This window comes from Vidua chalybeata, chromosome 18 (genome assembly GCF_026979565.1).
Source record: "Vidua chalybeata isolate OUT-0048 chromosome 18, bVidCha1 merged haplotype, whole genome shotgun sequence".
Lineage (NCBI taxonomy): Eukaryota > Metazoa > Chordata > Aves > Passeriformes > Viduidae > Vidua > Vidua chalybeata.
The window spans coordinates 3,529,210-3,548,725 of NC_071547.1; the positions used below are offsets into that span (position 1 = coordinate 3,529,210).

A 19,516-nucleotide genomic window follows, 5' to 3' on the forward strand; every position below is an offset into this window, starting at 1 on the left:
ATACAAAGTAGTTACTGAAAACTGTTGGATTCCTTTGTGAGTCTGAAAGATATTTCCTCTTGGGAAATAAATTCTGAGCAGGCACAGTTAAAATTAGCAGCAAATGGCTCTTGGGGTTCACATGTCTCTATTTTATGTCCTGTCCTGTGGTATTTTTAGGGTTCTCCCAGACTTGTTGGTGTTGCTGAGTTCCTGACATGCTGCTGATGAGCATTTTCTCTCTTTCAGAGGACAAGCTGTACCCCCTGGAGTCTCAAAGCCTGGCACACAGAACATTCATGGAAGGTATCACACCCTGCTTGGGTGGGAAAGAACCTTAAAAATCACCCAGTTCCAGGGGTATGAGGGCAGATCCACCACAATGAAAGTCTAAACAGACCACTGGAAAACATGAGGTTTAAATTCACCCTACACAAGTATGACTGACCCACAGGGGGTTTTCACAGGTGCCAAAATGTTCCACTTGAAGCAATATTTTAGGGGGTGGTTTGGTTGAACACAGAAGTCACCAGTTTGGGTGGTAATTCCCACTATTCCACCATGGGATTTTTGAGCATCTCCAAACCTGTACTTCAGGACAGTTCTAGCACTGTGAATGAAGATCATCAAGGCCTGTCCAAGAAGACAACTTCTGGTCAAAAACTTGTGGCTTTTGTACTAAAATGAGAATCTGTATCAAATTAAAAGCCCTGAGAATTTTGGGTTTTAAAGGGAGCTAAGGCAAATCCTGAATCATAACTCTAATGAAGAAAAAGAGAAACTGCTCTGATATTAACTCCAAGAACAATATGTTTCATAATAACTTTCTGGGGTTGTTTTTGAAATATTTCACAGGACACAACTTCCTGCTGCCTGTTGGATCTCCCTTCTCTGCAGCACTGCAGAACCTGCTGGAGTGCAGCCAGTTCCAGCTGGCCCTGCAGCTCACAATGTGTGCCTTTGGCTCCTGCCTCCAGCATGGCATTTCAAACACCATGGAACTGTCCCCAAGTGAAAAGGTGACTTTTGGCAAGTTGAGAGTAGTTCTCTAAGGATTTGGAAGGCAGGGGAAAGGCTCTCACCATGACCTTTTATTAGCACCACTTGATCAGATGTTGAGTCAGTTTGTGAAAGGAGCTGGTGGTTTCTTCCCTGTTTTTCATGGTCCTCTCCCTTTGCAAAGCGTGCTCAGAACTGAGCTTTTATTCCTGGCCTTCCTGCAGAGACTAGAATGAGTGTTAATAATGGCTTACTCTGTTCTTCCATGTTGTTTTAGTATGGGAAAAGTCACAAGTAGAATATTCAAGAAACATTCCTCAATTCAAAAGCACTTGGAAAACAGAAATCCTTTTTCTATCTGGAAGAAATCTTTATAAGACCTTAAATAAATCTGAAAATACAATTACTATAGTACCTCCTATTATGCTGTAAATGACAAGATGATGAAGATTTAGAATTTGTTTCTAATTAGGTGCTGTTTTCTTCATAACAGCCACACAACAGTGATCTGCTACTCACTGAAACCAGAAGCTTCCTCATAGCTATGAAGGAGAGGAGCAGTTCAGTAATCAAGACTTCTGTCCTGAACTTATTGCACAAGGTAAGAATCCCCTGGAAAGGGTGAGGGAGCCACTTTCTTCTGCTCTACCTGGCAGCCACATGGAATTGTTTCATTTGGAAAAGACCAACAAGATCATGGAGCCCAACCCTTAAACTAAAGCCAAGTCCACCATCAAAGCATGTCCTGAGCACCACATCTTTAAACACCTTCAGCAGTGGTGTCTCAACCACCTCCCTGAACAGCCTTTTCCAAAGAGTCTTTGAGCCCCTTGTGGACTGTGGCTTTTTGCTCCTGCTCAATTTGCTTTGCTTGAAAGGTTCTGGAAAGTGGGAGCCTCATCTTTGGGGGATCCTTTAGGGTCCCAAGTGACTGTAATGGCCTTCAGGATCTGTAGGTATTCTCTATCTTATTTGAAATCCTGGATTTGTTTTAGATTGGTAGTTTTCCTAGGTGGGGGGAATTTTTAAAAAGCTCCGTGCAAAACCTCCAATTTACCATCTTCTAAGGCAGCTTAGACTAAGGGAAGTCACTTTCAGACTGGCTTCAGGATATTCAGATGTTAAATTTTAAATCCTGAAATGCATTTTTATTATTTTTCCTCCCTAACTTAAAGACCCAATACATATCCAAATTGTGGAGTATTTTTCCTGTGCTGCACCTGATACAAAATTTATTTAATTGAAGAAATTAAATAAATTCCTAAAGTTTATATTCTTTTTCTCCCAAACCACAGGTGTTCAACTCTCGTGTCATCGATCAGAACCTGGCCCTGGGCTATTGCACTGTTTTGCCCAAGGAAGAGATGTTCAATAAGCTGTGGGAGGTCATAAACAACTCATGGCAGAATTACAGAAAAGTTTTGGTAAATTCCCAAGGCCTTGAGTTTCTTCTGCAAACAGAGAATGTTAAAGAGATCCTTCATTTAGGGCCCTGGGAGAGGAGCTGCCTCTGTGCCACAGTGGGAAGTTGCTGTCAATATTAATGTGGTTTTCAACCTCATCATGACTTATTCCAAAGCCTGAAATTACTTATTTTAGGTCCCATCATAATTGATATCTATGTTATATTTTGGATAAGTTGTTCTCTGGCAGCAGTTCTCAAGAGTGGAACGAGTGAATACATCTATTAAAATATAAAGGAAGATGGGAAGTAAAGAAATGTGGAGGGAGAGTAATGTAAATTCTGGGAAAATGCCAAAAAATACCTTTTGTATTACTTTCTACAATGTTAGGAAAATATTTTAGAGAAAGTAAATTTTAAAGCAGCTTGGAACTGCCAGCTCAGGAGGTGGGGTAGTCCTGACACCTTCTCTGAGGTTTGTTTGCATTTTACACAGTTGTGTGATCATTTATGAATTGTTTAAAGTTCCTCTAAGGAGTCAGACCTCAGGATTCCCAATTTTCAGATTATTTATTAGACTTGTATTCACTTCCTTTCTCCTTCCTTCTAGGCAGTAGCTCTGGTGGGAGCAGAGCTTGCTGACCAATATGGTGAAGCAGAAGAAAAGAGAAAATTCCAGGAATTGGTTATTGATGCAGAATGGGGCATCCAGCTTGGTAAATTTAGTGTAAGTTTTTATTTATTTACTTATTTTAGGGTTTTATTAACTAATCAGTTAATAATATCAATATAATCTGTGAGTTTTTAGGCAGATTTCCCATTCAAATGTAAGGAAAGTTGGAGTTTTGGTTTTGATTTTTCATTCTGATTGTCTGCATAAATAACCATCAGAAATGGAAATGCAATAATTGAGGCGGCTGAAAAAGAAAATTTAAGTTCTTAAGTATTACTTGACACAGGAGGTAATCAGGAAATCCACTGCATTTTCCTGCTCTGAAAATGTCTGGATTGAAACTAAAAGAAGTCAAAGTTTCACTGTATGAGGAATTAGTCTTGATATTGTCTAAAAGACTCTTGAGAAGATGAATGTGTTTTTATCTGCAGATTTCTTTTGAGACTGTGTTTAGACAGCCACCAATAAGGAAGAAAGAACTCATAAGAGTGCTGGTACAAAACCCAGAAGTGGACACAGCTCTCATCTTGAATTACTGCAGGTACTGATTCCATGAAATCTATTGCTGTAAAAACAACCATGGCCACTGAAATCTCTTTTGCTTTAAATAAATCCAAATTAATAGAAAATGCAAACTCTTCTCCTTTTTTAAAGAAATGCTATTCAGAATACATCCTGCCTTGGCTTAATTTATTTATAAGGAAAGAAACTCCTTGATGTCAAAGCTCCCAGAGAGAATCATGCTCTGTTCTTTCTTAGCACTTTCATGCTGGACAGTGATGCTGCACTGCAGCTCTGCATTGAAACCCTTCTGCTCCAGAATTCAAACACAAATGATGTTGAAGATGACTCTGCAGAAAGCAGTGAGAGACAACCTCATTCCACATTACTGGCTAGAGCACTAAAAATAATTCCTCTGCTGAGCAGCACCAGAGACCTGGTCATGAGCCTCAGTGGAATATTGTACAAGGTAAAAAAAATATAAAATAAAACAAAAAAAAACCAACACAGCCACATCCCTGAATCTACATCTAATAATTGCTGCATGCCACTTGAATGACAGAGGAATAATTCCACAGAAACTGAAAAGGGGGTGTTTTTTCCAAATTTTCTTAAAGCTTATAAATGTTAACATTCAGTTTTTTGCTTCTCTACAATAGAAATGACAGCCACATATCTAATTTTCTCAAAAGAGAGGCAGGAGTCTTTCACCCCCCTTCCCTTAAAAACTGACCAGCCAGAAAATCAAACAAAAAAATAATTCCTAAGTACACTGGAAGAGTTCTACATTAAAAATAGGTGGGGGCTAAAAATGACATGTTGGGAGTGATTTTGTATTTCAGAGGGTTGGGGTTTTTGTGGGGTGAGTTTTTTGGGGTTTGTTTTGTTTCTAACACTGATTGGTCTTTCTGCCAAATCCTGATGCCTTTTTTTAGGATTTAAGAAAGTGTTTTAGAGAGTTATGTCATGATGCTTATATCAACATAACACTGAAGAAACAGTAATTGGTATTAAAATTGGGGGAAAAAAATCAAGACACTTGCATGTTTTTATAAGACAACGTAAGATCTTATAAAGCAGATGATTATTTTGAACAGCTGGATCCTTATGACTATGAAACACTGGAAATTGTCCTGAGAGTGATCCAAAGTGCTGATGAGAAGAACACCAGCATCCAGCTGAGCCAGGTGTGTCCAGATGTGTGACCTTGCTAATGGCACCTCAGTTCTGCTTTGTCTGTTTATTGATGGAGCTCTTCAGCACTGTTGAAATTAAATTAATTATTCCATGTACACATCTTTCCCTTAGAAAATAGCCTTTAAAAAGTGATTTCTAGTAATTTCTCATCAATTTATATTTTCTTATTTCATTTTTTTTTTCCTAGGCTTTGAGCCTCCTCAAACATCTGAAGTCTTACACAAGGATTTCTTCACCAGTGGACCTAGAACACCAATATGTTTTGGAGCAGATGATTCCCTTGTCTCCAGCTGCTCACACCAGGCTGCCCTTTCACCTGCTCTTCTTCAGAACTGCCCAGTGTTTCTGGAACATTATATGTAAGTTCAGGATCTCAAATTCCCTTTCTCTGTTATCTCTGACCTTTAAAGTGCCACAGTTTATGTTGTATATGAACTGTAATTCTTCATTAATGCAGTTTTTATCCCAACTGCTTCTGAAAGCACTTCTTGTGCTCCCAAATTGCTGCCCAGAGGAGCTGAGGTGATAAATACAGTGCAGGGTTTGTCTTCAAATTCTTTTCTAGAACCTCTAAAATGTATCCTCATATCCCACTTCCCAGCCCAGTGGGGATAATCAGGATCACATCCTTTCTCTCCCAATGGAGGTCCCCATCCACCAATAAACTGAAAGTGCTTCACTTCACAGAGGCAGCTGCCAGTGGATTGTGAGACTCTCACAGGCAACTTTTCCTTTTCAGCTGCAGAGCTCAGTGAGGAAACCTTCCCAACCCTTCTGTTGATTTCCAAACTAATGAAGGTAACAGCTTGAAGGAATTGATTTAAATATTATTCCCCCACACCCCAAAAAATGAAGTCTCCATCTTTCTTTTGCATGATGTTGGCCTCACTGTAGAAGCTCTGACAACTCTTCATCTACTTTGCCATTTTTCCAGGTTTCCTTGGATACCTTCCACATGTCTGCAGTTCGACATGTCTTTGAAAAAAAACTGAAACCAAAAATTCTTGAAATGAGAAGCAGTGGCTGTACCTCCATTGTCAACAAGGAAACCATCAAAACTGTGCAGGCACTTCAGTCCTATCTGCTGGCCATAGTCAATCCAGAGTGGGCTGTGGCCATGGCTCACAAGATTGCCCAGGAATTCCCCACAGGTGAGTTGTGGGATGGGGAAGGAATGGGAGGCTTGGGACAAGCAGAGCGAGGGTGGGAGCAAACATTTGTTCACTGATCCTGAATAACACCCAGCAGAGCTGGAGGATGAAAATGAATTTGGCTCCTGCATCCAGTTTGGAACAATAGGTTAGGAAAGCATCCATTTGACATCACAGCATCACCATCAAATCCTTCCCCCCCTCTTTCTGTAGAATCATAGAAAGGCTTTAAGGTCCTTCCAGCCCAAACCTCGACACCTTCCACTAGACCAGGTTGCTCCAAGCCCCATCCAACCTGGCCCTGTTGTCCTGCCAGAAGTTTCTCCATGTTCACACAATCTTCAGACAAGTTTTCCACCAAGAGTCAATATTTCAGCCCAACTTAATCACTTTCTCTGCTCTTTGAATGCAAATAAATAATATATTTTTGCTCTTTAGATACAAAAGTTTTCCCAATATTTTAAATAGCTTCTAATTGTTTAAAATTTTTTCAAAATAAAATGGATATATTATATAGGATAGGAAGGATTAATGAAAACTTAATTTATTTACTTCTGTCCCTTCCTTTTTTTTGAATAATTAAAAAGGTCCTGACCATGTCCAGGCACTGAAATTCTGTCTCTATCTAGCTGAGAAGTGGCTGAAGAGTACTACAGCTAAGGTAATGGAAACTGCTTGCCAGGTTGTTGTGAAGTTCTTACAAAAATGACAAAATACTTACATTTGTATTTTAATTTTTGGTGTTTTGGACAGTGGTGTGTAAATTGTACCATAACCAGCCCTGATATGGGAAATACTTCTGGGGAAGTGACCCCCAGAAGAATCCCCTTTGTCCTGGAACATTCTCCTGCAAAACACCCTGTAAAAATCAGGCTTAGTGTTCTTGGAGCTTGGACAAAAAATGAGCAGTTCTAGGGAAAAATAATTTGTTCCTTCTCCTGTTGTGTGCATTTTTCTTGCTGCAGGAGAATGAGGTGGAATCTGATCCAGCTTTGATCAATGGCATTATTAATTTTTGCTTACAGTTCCAAGACTTTAGCTGTTTGCAGGGTTATATATAAAGAGAACCTGCTTTGACTTGATTCTCAGGCTTGTTTTCACATGATTTCCTTTCACAGGGAAAGGTGAATAAGAATCTCAGCTTTGATTATAAATCCCAAACTTCCTATGGAGTTGTTGAGGCACAAAGAACCCTAAATAGTTCTCTGTACTTAGTCACATGATCAGAGAGAATGATGCCAAAATTAAACTGAAATTTGAGCAGCCGTGAATGCTAATATTTATCTCTTTTTCTTCTACACTTTACCTTAAAATCTCTTCATTTTACCTACTTGTACATTTTTTTATTTGGCTCTTTCACAACGTAGCTTTGCAATTTTTTTCAAAACACCTTTCCTAGCTAAAGCAATGTGGTTAACCCTCTCTGTCTGCAGAAAAAATGCCTGTGGGTACACCTCTGAAGAGCTGTCCAGTCTGTAAAAAAATGATTTTTTCTTGTGCTTTTGAGTAAAAGAGGCTTTTTTAATGTAAAACTCTGGTGTTTTGCTAAAGGATGAGCCACATGAGAAAGCAAAAGTCCTCCAGAGGAACTTACACTTGCAGTATAAGAGGGCAGCAACAGAAAATGTCCTGATAACAAATAACTTGAACACTGGGGAGCATCTAAAATCCATTGGGAAACCAGCAAATCTGATTGTTTTACTGTATGAACACCACAGCATAGACCAGAGATTCCAAAACCCAGCTGGCAGAGATTATCCAGGTGAGTTTGAGCAAAGAGAAGCTCTTTTAAAAACCCCCAATTCTGCTTTGGAAATAACATTGCCTGCACCTCTTCCTGTAGATATCCATGTGGCAGCTAAGGAGATTGCTGAGATTAACAACTTGGACATGAACAAAATTTGTGACAAGCTGCTGGCCAAATGGCTGTGTCCAAGCACACCACCCCCAGGGGTAAGGCATCCCTTTGGGGTTTGATCATATAAATTATATTAAATATAATGATCTAAAATATGGGTTTTTTTTCCTCCACTTGCTCAAAAAAACCTGAGGTTATTCTGTACAAACTGCCTGTAGTACTCATGAATGTATTTAAGATTTCAGTACTTTTCTAAAATAGCACACCAGTGTCTGTGGTGAGAAGGGTTTGAAATGCTTTTTCTTCTCTGTGTGTGGATTCAAACCTTCCCTTTAGTGCAGCCAGCCTGAAGGAGTAAAGCAGTTGTAAATACATCAGCCTCATCAAACACTGCTTTAAGCAGGGATAGCTTAAAGCTATTTAGCCAAATAATGTAAAAAATTCATCTCAATTTTCATTTCTTTTTAAAGAAAACCCAAGAAATCTTTGGAGATGTACAGGAGGATGAAGAGCTCCGAAGGTGTGTGTGTTGTCTTACCTGTGATATGGTGAATTATTTTTAACTAGCCAGTTAAAAATGGCTTTTTCAAGAAACTTAACAGTGGGTGTGTGATTCAGAGCTCACTGTTCTTATTTTTACTTTTGCTGACATCACTTTTGAATCATCCAACATTTATTTATACCACAAAACACCATTGACAATAACTTACATCTGTAAGTTTTTAAGAGTAGCTTTTTGGAGGTTTCCCCCTCCTTTTTTGTATCCTTGCTCTCTTTCTGACAGTGAAATATTCACATTTAAATGACAGTTGATGTGTTGTATTTCAGTAGCTGTACCTGCATTAAAAACAAACCCATTTTTGCAGGGTTATTTACCTACTTCAGTCTCGTCCAATGGATTACAGTTCCAGAATGCTTTTTGCAATTACAACATCTGACACATCTGTGAGTTGCTAAATTCTTGTTTTAGCTTTTTATCTCTTATTAAATGCTGTCTGTTTTACTGCAAGAGCTTCAACTTTTGGCCTTTGCATCTGTGTTTTGGATGGTTTGTGATTTGTATGAGCTGTGTTTTCCTCCTTTCATCAGCCTTTGCTTAAAACTGACTTTCACTGAATTTTGCTATTAACTCTCAAGAGCAGCCCTTGAACTCTGGGTTTTCTAAACCTGTTGCTGATATTATCCAAAACATTTGCTAGAGTGTGCCTTAAGCTGGTGTAAGGCATTGCCTCACTTTGAATGGAATGAAAGAGTGGTAAAATTGTTTCAGCAGAACCTTAACCTCCAGTTTTTCCACACCCAATTACATTTGTGCTACTATAGGTCAGAAATATTTTTCTTGCCTGTATCAATAGTCTGAAATCTAGAAAACTAGAGGGTTTTATACACCTGGGATGATCCTTTCTAGTTGTTCAGCCAGTTTTTGTGACTTTGGGACTGTATTTTCCCCCTCAGCCCTTTGATGACACCCAGCTGACGTTTGCTCACAGGACCAGAGCCTTCAGGTGTTTGCTCTACCTGGCAGATACCAACACTGTGGAATCACTCTTCAAGCAACCCATTGAGAAAGTCAAGTAAGAGGAATTTTTTACATATTAAAGCAACAGAAGGACACTTTTCAGTGTTATCCTGAGCTTGGATACGTGGATTAAAATATAAACATCACTTAACTCCTGCTTTGTGGGGGGCTTTATTTGCACAGGTATTTTCTGAAGTGCTGCATTTATCTGGCAGAGTTTGAAATCCTGAATATTCCATACACTTATGAATCATTCCACAAGAGCCCTAAGGAAGGCATGATTAAAGGGCTATGGAAGAACCACAGTCACGAACCCAGGGTAGGGTTTTTAAATCCTTTGTAAATTTTGTGTGAATTCACACCCCTCTGCAAAGCACAGGCTTTTCTAAACATTTTTCTTCAGTGTACTCTGGAAATGACAGATAAAAGCTTTACCCTTCCTATAATTAGAAAATAAAATACCACTTTTAGATGGTTTAGGTTTTGTTCCTCCCATGTGTGCAATAATTCTGGAAGTGGCTTGGAAAGGTTTGAAGATGATGAATTTCTGTTAAAATGCAGCATGTCCTTGCTCCCCCCTCAGGCTGTGAGACTGGTGACAGAGCTGAGTTTAGAATACCAAGTCTATGATCCCCAGCTCTGGAATGGCCTCCTACAGAAACTCCTGGGCTTCAATATGGTAAGGAATTTTTAAAGGATAAAATCCTGCAGCAAGGGGAGAAAAAAGCTGGGTTTATCCAGTGATTTGTGAAGAACAGGATAGATACAGAAGCTATAAACCATGGTTACTCTGAGCTCCTGAACTGATGATGATTGGAGGAATTTGAATTTTGATCTTAAATTGTTATACTTAGATTTTTTTTTAAATCCCTTCAGAGTAAATCCTATAATAATAAATTGAAAATTTTCTTCATATTATTATCAATTTATAACATAATAGGCACATTCTTGTGTGCAAATATATTCAAACTGTGCATACATGTATTTCCATGTGTGTACATATATACGTGAGCCCTAAAATGTATTTTTGAAGATGGAAATCCTGATTGTTGCCATTCAGAATCCTAATTGCCTGTGACTGTCAAACATTATGTAAAGTTGTTGCAGCCTAAGGAAGTAACATGTACCTGGCAGTGTGGTTGATAATTTAATTTACTAAACTACAAATTTAATTTAATTTAATTCAATTTACTAAACTACAAAGCAAATTTCCATAGGTGTCAAAGGAACACAGGTACCTTGAGAAATTCTAAGTTTGCATTCTGCAAACAAACCAAGCTAAATGCAGTTCTGTAAATTATTGCCAAATCTTCAGAAACAGCAAAGGATTTGAATTTTGTTTTCTTCCAGATTCAGTATCTAAGAAGAGTTTTGGTTGCAATTACTGGGATTCCTTCATTATGGGAGGTAAGCAAATAACTGTCTGGCTCCTCATCTTTTTCTTCACTTAACAGGAATTTGGAGTGTTTGTGTGTCAGCCATGAAAAGATTATTTTTTAATTGCTATTATTTCTATGACAGTGCAATATATCAGAATAAAATCAGAATATTCCTAAATCTTGGACTCTGAGCTAAGGAAAGCAATGTTAGGGAATAATTCCTCCAGGATAAATATTGACAGGCTTCCTCCAGGTGCAGTGGGTCGGGGTGTCTGTGTTTATAACACATGGTTACAGCTGGTTTTGGCTGTAACTTGAACAAAAACTTTGTTGCCACCAGAGTCCCAGCTTCAGCCGAGCCTGGCGCAGCGTGGTCCTGTCCCCCTTCCTCACAGGTAGGGCTGTACTCCCTGTCCTGCTCCTGGAGTAACTTGGTTGTAGATTTACTACACCTTGTTCTCTTTCTTTCTTTCTTTCTCAGCCTCGTGTCCCCCAAGTCCCAGGCAGCTGCAGGAGTGCCGGGAGTGCTTTGTGCTCCTGCTCAGGTGAGTTCAGAGCCCTGCCTGCCCTGCTCCTGAACATCCTGTGCATGAGCCACACTTGCATTGCCTTTGCAGTGTAAAAAGCACATTGTTCCCTTATTTCATTCACCACAATGCTCTGACTTGCTCAAAAGACCCACCAGAGCTCAGAGAGCCTGACTTGAACCAAAGTTAGTTTGGAAGTAGAGTAGGTTTGGGTTGGGAGGGACCCTAAAGAATATCTGGAGAGGGATCCTACACTACTGTGCAAACACACCTGTACCAAAGCTCTGCTCTGGGCAGGTGGCCAACAATTGCCCTCAAAATAGGCTGCTTAGAGAAACTGGAGGTGTGATTTGGGGTTTTGGAAAATCCTCATGAGTTTGTATTCAGTGAAACTTCAATTTGCTTGGCCATTTCTGGAACTAATGTGAGGTAGAAATGTGTTGCCCTACCTGACTTCCAAATCTCAGGGCAGTTTTGCTGACAGCACTGAGCCATCCAGTGAAACAAATCACAGCTGAGAACTTCCCTCCTGATCTCCTGAAGGTGTCCTGTCCTGGCTGACCTGGATATTGTTGGAATTGCTAAACAATACACCCAGCTGGACCTCCCAGCTTTTGCCCTGGGCTGCCTCTTGGTCATTCCTCACTCTGAGAAGAGAGAGCAGCAAATTCAGGTAAATCAGAAGTTTTGTGTTCTGTCTCTGCAAGGGAAATATCCTTAAATATGTCCTGCTCACCAGAGCAGGTCAAAGGTGAATTCCAGTTAACTTCAACACATCCCTGCTGATAAATGCTCAACATCTGCCACCCTCAAAGGCTTCTAAAGGGATCATGTGAGCACTTCCTCCTTTTTCTTTTAAAACTTCAGTCATCCCCAGTAGCTTTGTCATCTGACATTGCCTTTAGAGAATTTGAGGATGTTTTATGAGATCCCACCCATAAAGCACATGGGGAAAAAAAAAAAAAAAAAAACCAAACAGTAAAACCCAAACCAGAGCAGATGCTAAGAAAAGTACTGACTCCTACTTTGGAAGGGTGTTGAGTTGAAAGCTCCTGACTTCCAAGGAAGATGTGTGATATGCACCAGTTCTGATAGAAACCTTCTGCCTTAAAGCCATGTCCTCACCAGCCATGTCCCTTGACATTTTCCCTGCTCCTGTCATTTGTTTCCATTAATTTCTGCTCTGCATTGTTCTCCCAGATGAAGCATTAGAGGCTGTTCCCATATTTGCCACCAGCAAACTGGGACCAGAAAGGGCACCTGAAATTCTTACACTTCCAGTTATTAAAGCTCCTCTCAGAAAGGTTTCCCCAAATCACAGCTTAAGTGTAAGACACTCAGCCTGCTGGCAATGAATCAAAAAATTCTCTGACAGCTACAGCAAAACGCCATTTGAGAGAGTGAAAAGCAACACTTTCAGTCCAAGCACACAGATCCTGGTTTGATAATTCTGTGTTTGCACCTAGAATTTCAAGAGATTTGTGAATAAATCAAATATTTATTCTGAAGGGAGTCTTCCTGCTTTAATCAATCACAGAATAATAATGTTTTGTAACTTATCTTCACAAGGGTTTGTTATCAACCTGTAAGAAAGAAATTGTGCTGCAACAATTGGATGAACACATGGACACTGGAGAACTGGTAGTATTTGCTTCCCAGGTAAATAAATAAAAGTTACTTCCCTTCCCTTTGACTTGGAGGCTTTTTTGATAGATAAGTGTTCACAGGACCACCTTTTCTCTCTCCTCTGATCTTGTCCAGCCTTACTTGACTTTGAATGCTCAAAAAATGTAGAATACTTGTAAAATGCAGAACCACCTTTTTTTTCCTAAATAAATATTTGAGGCTAAAAGGCCAAAGGGTTTAGGAAACTGCACTTTTGCCTTGCCTTGAGCTGCCTCCCTATGGGCAAGTTTAAGACACTTCCCTCTCTGAATTTGGGATCAGTTTTAATAAAATCTGCCATTTCACAGCACTTAAATAAAATGTAAAAAAAAAAAAAAAAAAAACAACAAAAAAACCTCTTCTTTATAGAACCCAATATGAAAACTATGAGCTCTTTCCATTCAAAAGTAAAATCTCTTTTGTCTAAAATATTAACACTTTTCATTACTAAAACTTAAATCTTCAGATCAAATCTTTGATTTTGGACAGCATCATCAATGAGAAGCTCTATGAACAGTTCTGGAAAACCAAATATTATCCACTGTTAAAGCAACACCTGATAAACACCCACAGAATAAAAGAGCTGGTGGATTATTTTGCCAAAAACAACTGGTAAGTTAATAAATGGTAAAAAAACAAGTGCAACTGGTAGCAATTGCAAGGATTAAATCTCAACTTTATTTAATTTTCCCTTGTTTGAAGTCATGGAAGTTTTAATAACAATAAAAACATGCAGAAAAAAAAAACTATCTGCCTGTACTGAAGACTTGGGAATTGGTGGTTTTGCCACAAAGTTTTCAAGAATTAAAATCCCTTCCTGTGCTCCACTTAAATCACAAAGGGGGCTGGGTTGGGTCCCACTCACCTGGGGATTCACAGCACCTGGGCACACTCAGAGCCCAAACCCTGGGGCTTGCAGGGCACTGTTACCACTGATCCCACACTCACACTGGGACAGGAACTAAGAAACATTGAAATTCTGTATTTATTGATTTTATTAACAGCCCCAAGGAAAAAGCCAGGCTTGTTTTCTCTACTGGGAAATTACAGGGCCCATCTGACTTCAAAGCTATGGGATCATATTTTGTTTTCTACTTCTGTTGTTTAAGTTGTTGGCTTTTTAGAGAGTTTCATTTGACAAAGTTGATCAACTTTTGACTCTTACAGCCTTGATGATGCAACAGCCCTGATTCAAGAGTATCAAAAGAAACGTGGAAACCCTGCTCTGGCAGATGTCCCAGCATCTCATCTTCTGCAGGTAAAACAAACCATCTCTGCACCTCAGGCAGTGTTTTTTCCTTTTTCTCTAAAGGCTTTCACCCAACTTCTTGCAAAAATACTTTTTCGCTGATCTACTTTAGTAACATGTACTGTATATAATAAAATATCCCTTCATTAATTCAAATAATTCATTTTACCTGAACCAAATCTGTGTCCTGGATCACATCCCATTTTCCTAAGTCCTATTAATGTTGTTCTTTGACCTTCCAGATGTACCTGAATGGATCAGAGGGGTCCTCAGTCCTGGAAGTGCCATAAATTAGCTCGAGATTTCCCCTTTTTCCCTCCTCCCTCTCCTGGCAGGAGTGGTGGGGCTGTGCATTCACAACTCTCGTACTGCTCAGGAGAACATCAGACTAAAACCCCAAAGCTTTTACCAAGAGCATCCACAACCTCTCCACGTTTTTCCAGCTGTTCTAGGCTGCTTCTCCTCCATTCCCCACCCCCACAAAACCAGTTCTGACTCACAGCAGAATTTCCTGTTTGTAGTCATCAGTTCATACTCAGCACTTTAACTTTGGGAAGGAGTAAAGTTTATTTCCTTTACTTCTGTATTTCCCCATGTTCAGGCCTGCTGTCAGGACCACTCTGAGATGTCATCCACAGCAACAGAACCTTGTCCTGACTGTGATAAACTTTTATAAAACTGCAGGAGCAGTTCATAAAAAAAGCAGTTCATGTAAAATACTTTGTAGACAAATTGTAAGTGTAACTTTACAAACTTATGTATCAGTTTTGGCCTTACAGTAAAAATAAATAAACTTGAGTGTCAATTTTGGCCTTACAATGTAAATTAAAAAGAAATAAACTTATGCATCTACTTTGGCCCCATACAATATTCTATAAACCTCTTAATTATGAGTTTGTCAATAAATTGATGTTCCAGTCAATGGAATTCCCTGAATATCATGTGCCAAGGTTTTCTTTACAACTTTGCTTGACTGCAAGAAGTGCAATTAGCCAGAGGTTCTTGAGACACCAGCCTGAAATGTCTTTTTGTCCAGGGCAAAGCAGGTTTATTTTTAATAGAAATGAGTCATTTAGTCAGCTCATGACACAGAAAGAAGGGTTCCAGCTGATGGAAAAGTCATAATCCAAAGGCCAAGGAAACTGCCCCCATCCTAAACATTCTGCTGTGGGAGACAAAAGATAAAAATCTGTTTTGTTGGAAAGTTACAGCAGTTGTGAGAAAGGGGAGCTGTTAAATACATTCAGGTCCCTGCAGCTGTGGGAACAGAGGAGCCACAAGGTGCTGTTCTTTGAACAAGCCAGATTTATCTTCAGCAGCTTTAAAGAGTCACATGGAATTACATCATTGAGAGCCTCTGTGCATAGAGCAAAGAGCACAAAAAATGGAGTGTCAGATGTGAGCCACGAATAAAGGAAAACCTCTCCTCGCTGGTTACAGATTTAATGAGACCATCATTCATGAAAGCACATGGAGATTTGGAAGTGCTTTGATCAGAGAAAGACTCAAACTTTCTACAGTGAAATTACGAGGTAATTGTAATCCTTTCAGAGCCTATCAAGCCATTTTACTCCTTGAACTTATTTAATTGTCTCAATTTAACATTCTCAACTATCAGCTGGATTCTGGAGCAAACCCAGCCTGGTCCCAGAACCCTCAATCTCTGTTCAAGCCCTGTACAAACATCCCTTAGAAGGGGACACCAAACCACCACAACTGCTGCATTCTTCCCCAACACCACCTCACCAAGCTCAGCTTTTCTATGAAGTGGAGTTTATTACAACATTAAGGAACAGTATTTAGACAGTTATCTTAATGGAATATTTTACAAATCATACAGAGAAAAGCAAACACAAGGTTGTTTAAATTCATGACAAGAAGTTACATTGTTAAGCTGTTAGCAACAGTGCAGGGCTGTAAACGAGCAATCAAGTTTTGGAACTTGCAGTTCAGAAGGAGATGGTAAAAATACCAGACAAGCAAAAACATGTTTTAGGATTTCTTGTACTCAATTCTTTCTACCTTCACATCATCTCCAATTAGTTGATAGACATATGTAACTACTGTAGAAGCCTGGATGTCCATCAGCACAAATGAAGGAATGATGTTGCTGGAAAGAGAGGAAAAAATTCATAGTGATTGTGTGTCTATAACCCCTTAGTGTTTTATCCCTATTCAGCAGAAATCACTTCAAGAGAAATGGGAATTAATTGTATAAGTACAGCACATGAGATCTGAGGCTGTGAGCATTTCATGTTTCAGTCCAGGAGATTGAGCAAGTACAGCTGTGTAAGTTATACAACTCTTAACTATCCTCTCCCTGATATTTAAATCAGAAATAATAACCCTCAAGAGTTTGTAGTTCAGTTTTGTTACCAAAAAAAAAAAAAACAAACCCAAAAACAACAAACCAAAAAAAATCCCCCCAATATTCACTCACTTCTCTAAGGCATGGTAGGCTCCTGTAGCTGATCCTGGGTTGATATAGAATTTATTTTCATGTTCAAATGCCTCAAATTTGTGTGTGTGTCCTGAAATGAGGATGTCCACATCAAACTGCCTCTGGAGTAGTGCCAGGCTGGCCATGTCACCCCAGGGGATCACCTGATGGCCATGAATCAGCCCAATTTTGAACTGTCCAACAGTCACAACTTTCTGCTCGGGATAATTCAGGTTCTAAAAATAAAGAAAATAAACTCAGATTAGACAGATTTATATTTAAACCCAACCCTATTGCAACACCCAGAAGGGGAGAGCTCAGGAACTCATTCCGCCACTTTTCCTTGAATGAACTCCGAACGCAAAAAAACGTAAAAGATACCCCAAAAAAACCCCCAGACACTACCTCATCAAAGTCCCCTCTGACAACATGGACATCCCCAGCCAGGGTCTTGAGGTAGTCATAGGTGTCCTTGGTGCAGAGGTTCCCTGTGCACAGGATGTGTTGGATCTTGCCAGGCACCAGCAGCTTTTTGAACTTGGCCGGGAGGCTGTTGCAGCGATGGGGGATGTGGAGGTCGCCCAGCACCAGCACCAACTTCGGGGGCAGCAGGGGAGAGAGGGGACAGACAGGGGTCAGGGCACAGCCAGCACTGCAGCGTCCCCTGCAGAGCCACACCTCGGCATTTGGACCCCAAAGCTGCTGGAGTAAGGATGGAATGGTGATGGATTCTGCTCCACGGGGAACAAGGGGCTTTGCCAGGCCACGAGCACAGGGGGCTTTACAAACACAGGTCTAAGAACTGTTTGTGGTTTGTTGCTGAAAGCCAGCAGTGCAAGGAGACACGGTCCTGATGTATTTTACACAAATTTGGGAGCCACCACAAACCAGCCCACTGTTTTTTCTCTCTACCACATTTCAAACACAGACCTGGCTAAACTGCAGCCACTTCTCTTAAAAAAAAAAAAATTCTTCATCCAAGCTTCTCTCCCTTTACTTAAAAAAACCAAAATATTTTTAAAAAGCAGCAAATTTGCAACATGTATTAATAGCTGACCAGAAGACAAAGACTGTTCAGAGTCCTCATGGCAGAAACCACTGAAAAACTGAATAAGGCTAAAAAATACAAACAGGGCACTGCAGAGAAGCCAATCCAGGTCACTGCACAGTGCTCCTGTCACCACTTGTATACATTTATAGTTTCAGGTGCCAGAATAAAAATGTAGTGGGGGGCTTCAAAATTAAGGCTTGAGATGATGCAAGGCCATGGCTTAACAGCACAGGCTTTAAATCTGCAAATAAAGCAACAATGCAAGCAACAAAGGGCAAATTAATTGTGCAAAAAGGGCATGAGAAGCTTTGTAAAGCAGGGAATGTTATGGCACTGCTCTGGGAAAACCCTGGATCTGGAAACACTCAGCCCTAAGAACTCAAAGAATGGCCCCAAATTAAAAGAGATTTTTATCTTCCACTTCATGTTAGTTCCTAAAATGACACCCTCAAATGTGTTTGTAAAGGACACAGCCCAGATTTATTTCTAGGAACAAATATAACTAGGCTAGGAAATTGTATTTTTAAAGATTTTTTTTTTCCTCATGGGTTTTTAGGCCATGCAGTTACCTTCATGTAACCCTCCTCAAGAAGGCAGAGGGAGCTTGGGTAGTATTTCTGATTGGTTTAGGGTTTTTTTTTTTTTAGATTAAGAACATCTCAGTGCCACCATGAAACCCATCTGGAGACAGATGGTTGAAAGTATTGCTAATGCAATAGAAAAGCTTTTTAATCAATGAGTGACCAATACAAAACGAAACCAGGAGAGGAAAAAAAAAAGACATTTTTGATGGTCTTTGAAGAGTAACAAATGGGTAACAGTGGTTTGGATTAATAAGTGGCAATAGATTGGCTTACTGCTGCCTAAGGGACTTAAGGCTGCAGTAGCAGTGATGTATTTGATGTTTAATAAAATTATCCTGGCACTCACAGGGCCCACCGAGGCAGCAGTGTGTGCTCTCAGCACAGACATCCTCTGCTGACAGAATGCCAGCCCCACGCTTCCCCAGAATTCCCATTTCAGCTCCCATTCATTACAGAGAAGCTCGGCAAGCTGCAGTAACCAAACCCAAGGAGCAGCACTGCAGGCTTCAACCACCACAGGGATCTCGAGCTGAAAGCAGTGGCGAAAAAGGACAAAACACCTGGATTTTCGGGTGTGATCTGGGGCGGGGGTTGGCCAGCAGCCCCTAAATTCATCTGAACCACCTGGCAGTGACACGGAGGAACACGAACGAGCCCTTACCACGGGTGTTAGCGAGAGCCAAGGAGTGACTTACTCTGTGCCCAGCCTGATTGGAATGAAGGAGTTGATTGCAGGGGATGAGAAACAGGGCGGAACATGATCAATGTTAAACGAGAGGAAGCAACAGAAGAGAAAACACAGCCAAATGAACGGGCAAATAATAATTAATGAATTGTCGATGTTATGAAAGAAGCGTTAAATAATTAAAAAAAATAAATTAATGCGATTACGATAAAATTAATACAAATTATAAACGCAGCTCCGGCAGTCACGGCCCGGCCCTCACCCCTCTCGGGGCCTCGCCTCAGCTGGGGACCGCCCTCCCGCCCGCTCTCCCCCAGCCCGGCCGGGTCGGGCCCGGCTGCTGTGGCCGTGCCGGGGGTTCCGGTGTGGCCGGGGGTGCCGGGGGGCTCCCGGGGGGTGCCGGGGTCCCCCCGCTCTCACCATCGCGCCCGCTCCGCTCCGGCCCTCCCGGAACCCGCCCGGCGCCGCCCCCGCTACGGCGCCTGCGAAGGGACAACACAGCTCCGAACGCGTCCGTGCCGCTGCCGCTGGCTGGGTTTTTACACACGTGAAACGAGAGTTGTCCGCAAAACGAGCCGATAATGACAAGAGAGAGAGGGAGAGAAAGAGATTATTTATTTCAGAGTTGAGCAAGCCTGGATGCTCCGTGGTCTCCCA

General features: G+C 40.7%; 2 protein-coding genes across 4 annotated transcripts in view; one reads left to right on the forward strand and one right to left on the reverse strand.

Annotated features, from left to right (window-relative positions):
- Nucleotides 1–14,951, forward strand: part of KNTC1 (kinetochore associated 1) — a 31,678-nt gene extending 16,727 nt beyond the window's left edge. For 2 of the 3 annotated variants that reach the window (XM_053959895.1, XM_053959894.1), the window contains exons 38-63: nt 229–285; nt 835–998; nt 1,472–1,579; nt 2,274–2,402; nt 2,991–3,107; nt 3,485–3,594; nt 3,813–4,023; nt 4,652–4,741; nt 4,939–5,110; nt 5,491–5,549; nt 5,686–5,902; nt 6,490–6,563; nt 7,454–7,664; nt 7,746–7,855; nt 8,231–8,280; nt 8,627–8,705; nt 9,216–9,334; nt 9,463–9,598; nt 9,863–9,958; nt 10,630–10,686; nt 10,999–11,053; nt 11,140–11,203; nt 11,729–11,858; nt 12,755–12,844; nt 13,317–13,462; nt 14,018–14,209. In XM_053959895.1, the coding sequence (XP_053815870.1) occupies nt 229–285; nt 835–998; nt 1,472–1,579; nt 2,274–2,402; nt 2,991–3,107; nt 3,485–3,594; nt 3,813–4,023; nt 4,652–4,741; nt 4,939–5,110; nt 5,491–5,549; nt 5,686–5,902; nt 6,490–6,563; nt 7,454–7,664; nt 7,746–7,855; nt 8,231–8,280; nt 8,627–8,705; nt 9,216–9,334; nt 9,463–9,598; nt 9,863–9,958; nt 10,630–10,686; nt 10,999–11,053; nt 11,140–11,203; nt 11,729–11,858; nt 12,755–12,844; nt 13,317–13,462; nt 14,018–14,201 (3,035 nt within the window). In that variant the 3' untranslated portion in view covers nt 14,202–14,209. Of the gene's footprint in view, nt 1–228; nt 286–834; nt 999–1,471; nt 1,580–2,273; nt 2,403–2,990; nt 3,108–3,484; nt 3,595–3,812; nt 4,024–4,651; nt 4,742–4,938; nt 5,111–5,490; nt 5,550–5,685; nt 5,903–6,489; nt 6,564–7,453; nt 7,665–7,745; nt 7,856–8,230; nt 8,281–8,626; nt 8,706–9,215; nt 9,335–9,462; nt 9,599–9,862; nt 9,959–10,629; nt 10,687–10,998; nt 11,054–11,139; nt 11,204–11,728; nt 11,859–12,754; nt 12,845–13,316; nt 13,463–14,017; nt 14,210–14,341 lie in introns of those variants that run through there. The other variant, XM_053959896.1, reaches the window with a different exon arrangement.
- Nucleotides 14,952–15,122: 171 nt separating this feature from the next.
- On the reverse strand, nt 15,123–19,327 carry VPS29 (VPS29 retromer complex component). The gene is made up of 4 exons (XM_053959900.1): nt 19,280–19,327; nt 16,945–17,136; nt 16,540–16,775; nt 15,123–16,209 (listed from the first exon to the last, which is right to left on the reverse strand). Exons 1-4 carry the CDS (start codon nt 19,280–19,282, stop codon nt 16,092–16,094), a joined length of 549 nt encoding a protein of 182 aa, XP_053815875.1. The 5' UTR covers nt 19,283–19,327; the 3' UTR covers nt 15,123–16,091.
- Between the last annotated feature and the right edge of the window lie 189 nt (nt 19,328–19,516).